Source organism: Alligator sinensis, unplaced genomic scaffold, assembly GCF_000455745.1.
Source record: "Alligator sinensis unplaced genomic scaffold, ASM45574v1 scaffold1676_1, whole genome shotgun sequence".
Taxonomy (NCBI): Eukaryota; Metazoa; Chordata; order Crocodylia; family Alligatoridae; genus Alligator; species Alligator sinensis.
Genome location: NW_005843223.1, coordinates 6,425 through 6,753, shown reverse-complemented (window position 1 = coordinate 6,753; position 329 = coordinate 6,425). Strand labels below are relative to the sequence as shown.

Below are 329 nucleotides of genomic sequence, written 5' to 3'. Positions count from 1 at the left end.
CCCCCCCGCTCGTCCAGCCGCCCCCCCGCCATGCGCCTCTCCCGCCCCGTGGCCGGGTCCCGCACCGGCTCCACGCTCAGGCTCACGAAGCCGCGGCCCCAGCTCGACAGGTCACGGGTGTCGGGCCGCAGCGGGTCGTCGCTCCGGGAGGCACGGAGAGGTGCTGGCGTCCCTGTGGCCGTGGCGCCGTCCAGGCTCTTGGTGCGGCTGGCTGGTTCCTTGGTGCCCACCTCCAGGGCAAAGAGGTCGTAGAACTTGGAGCAGGCGGTGGCCAGGTAGACGCGGTGAGCGAAGACGCGGGGCCCGCCGGGAAGCTGGAAGAGCACATC

The 329-nt window shown here is 73.3% G+C and overlaps 1 protein-coding gene across 1 annotated transcript in view; it reads right to left on the bottom strand.

Annotated features, from left to right (window-relative positions):
- LOC102375427 (rho-related BTB domain-containing protein 2-like) overlaps positions 1-329 on the bottom strand; it is a 3,661-nt gene that overhangs the window by 2,606 nt on the left and 726 nt on the right. Inside the window, 1 exon segment of the mRNA XM_025194483.1 lies at positions 3-329. This exon segment is cut by the window's right edge and continues 142 nt beyond it. Coding sequence (XP_025050268.1) covers positions 3-329 — 327 coding nt within the window.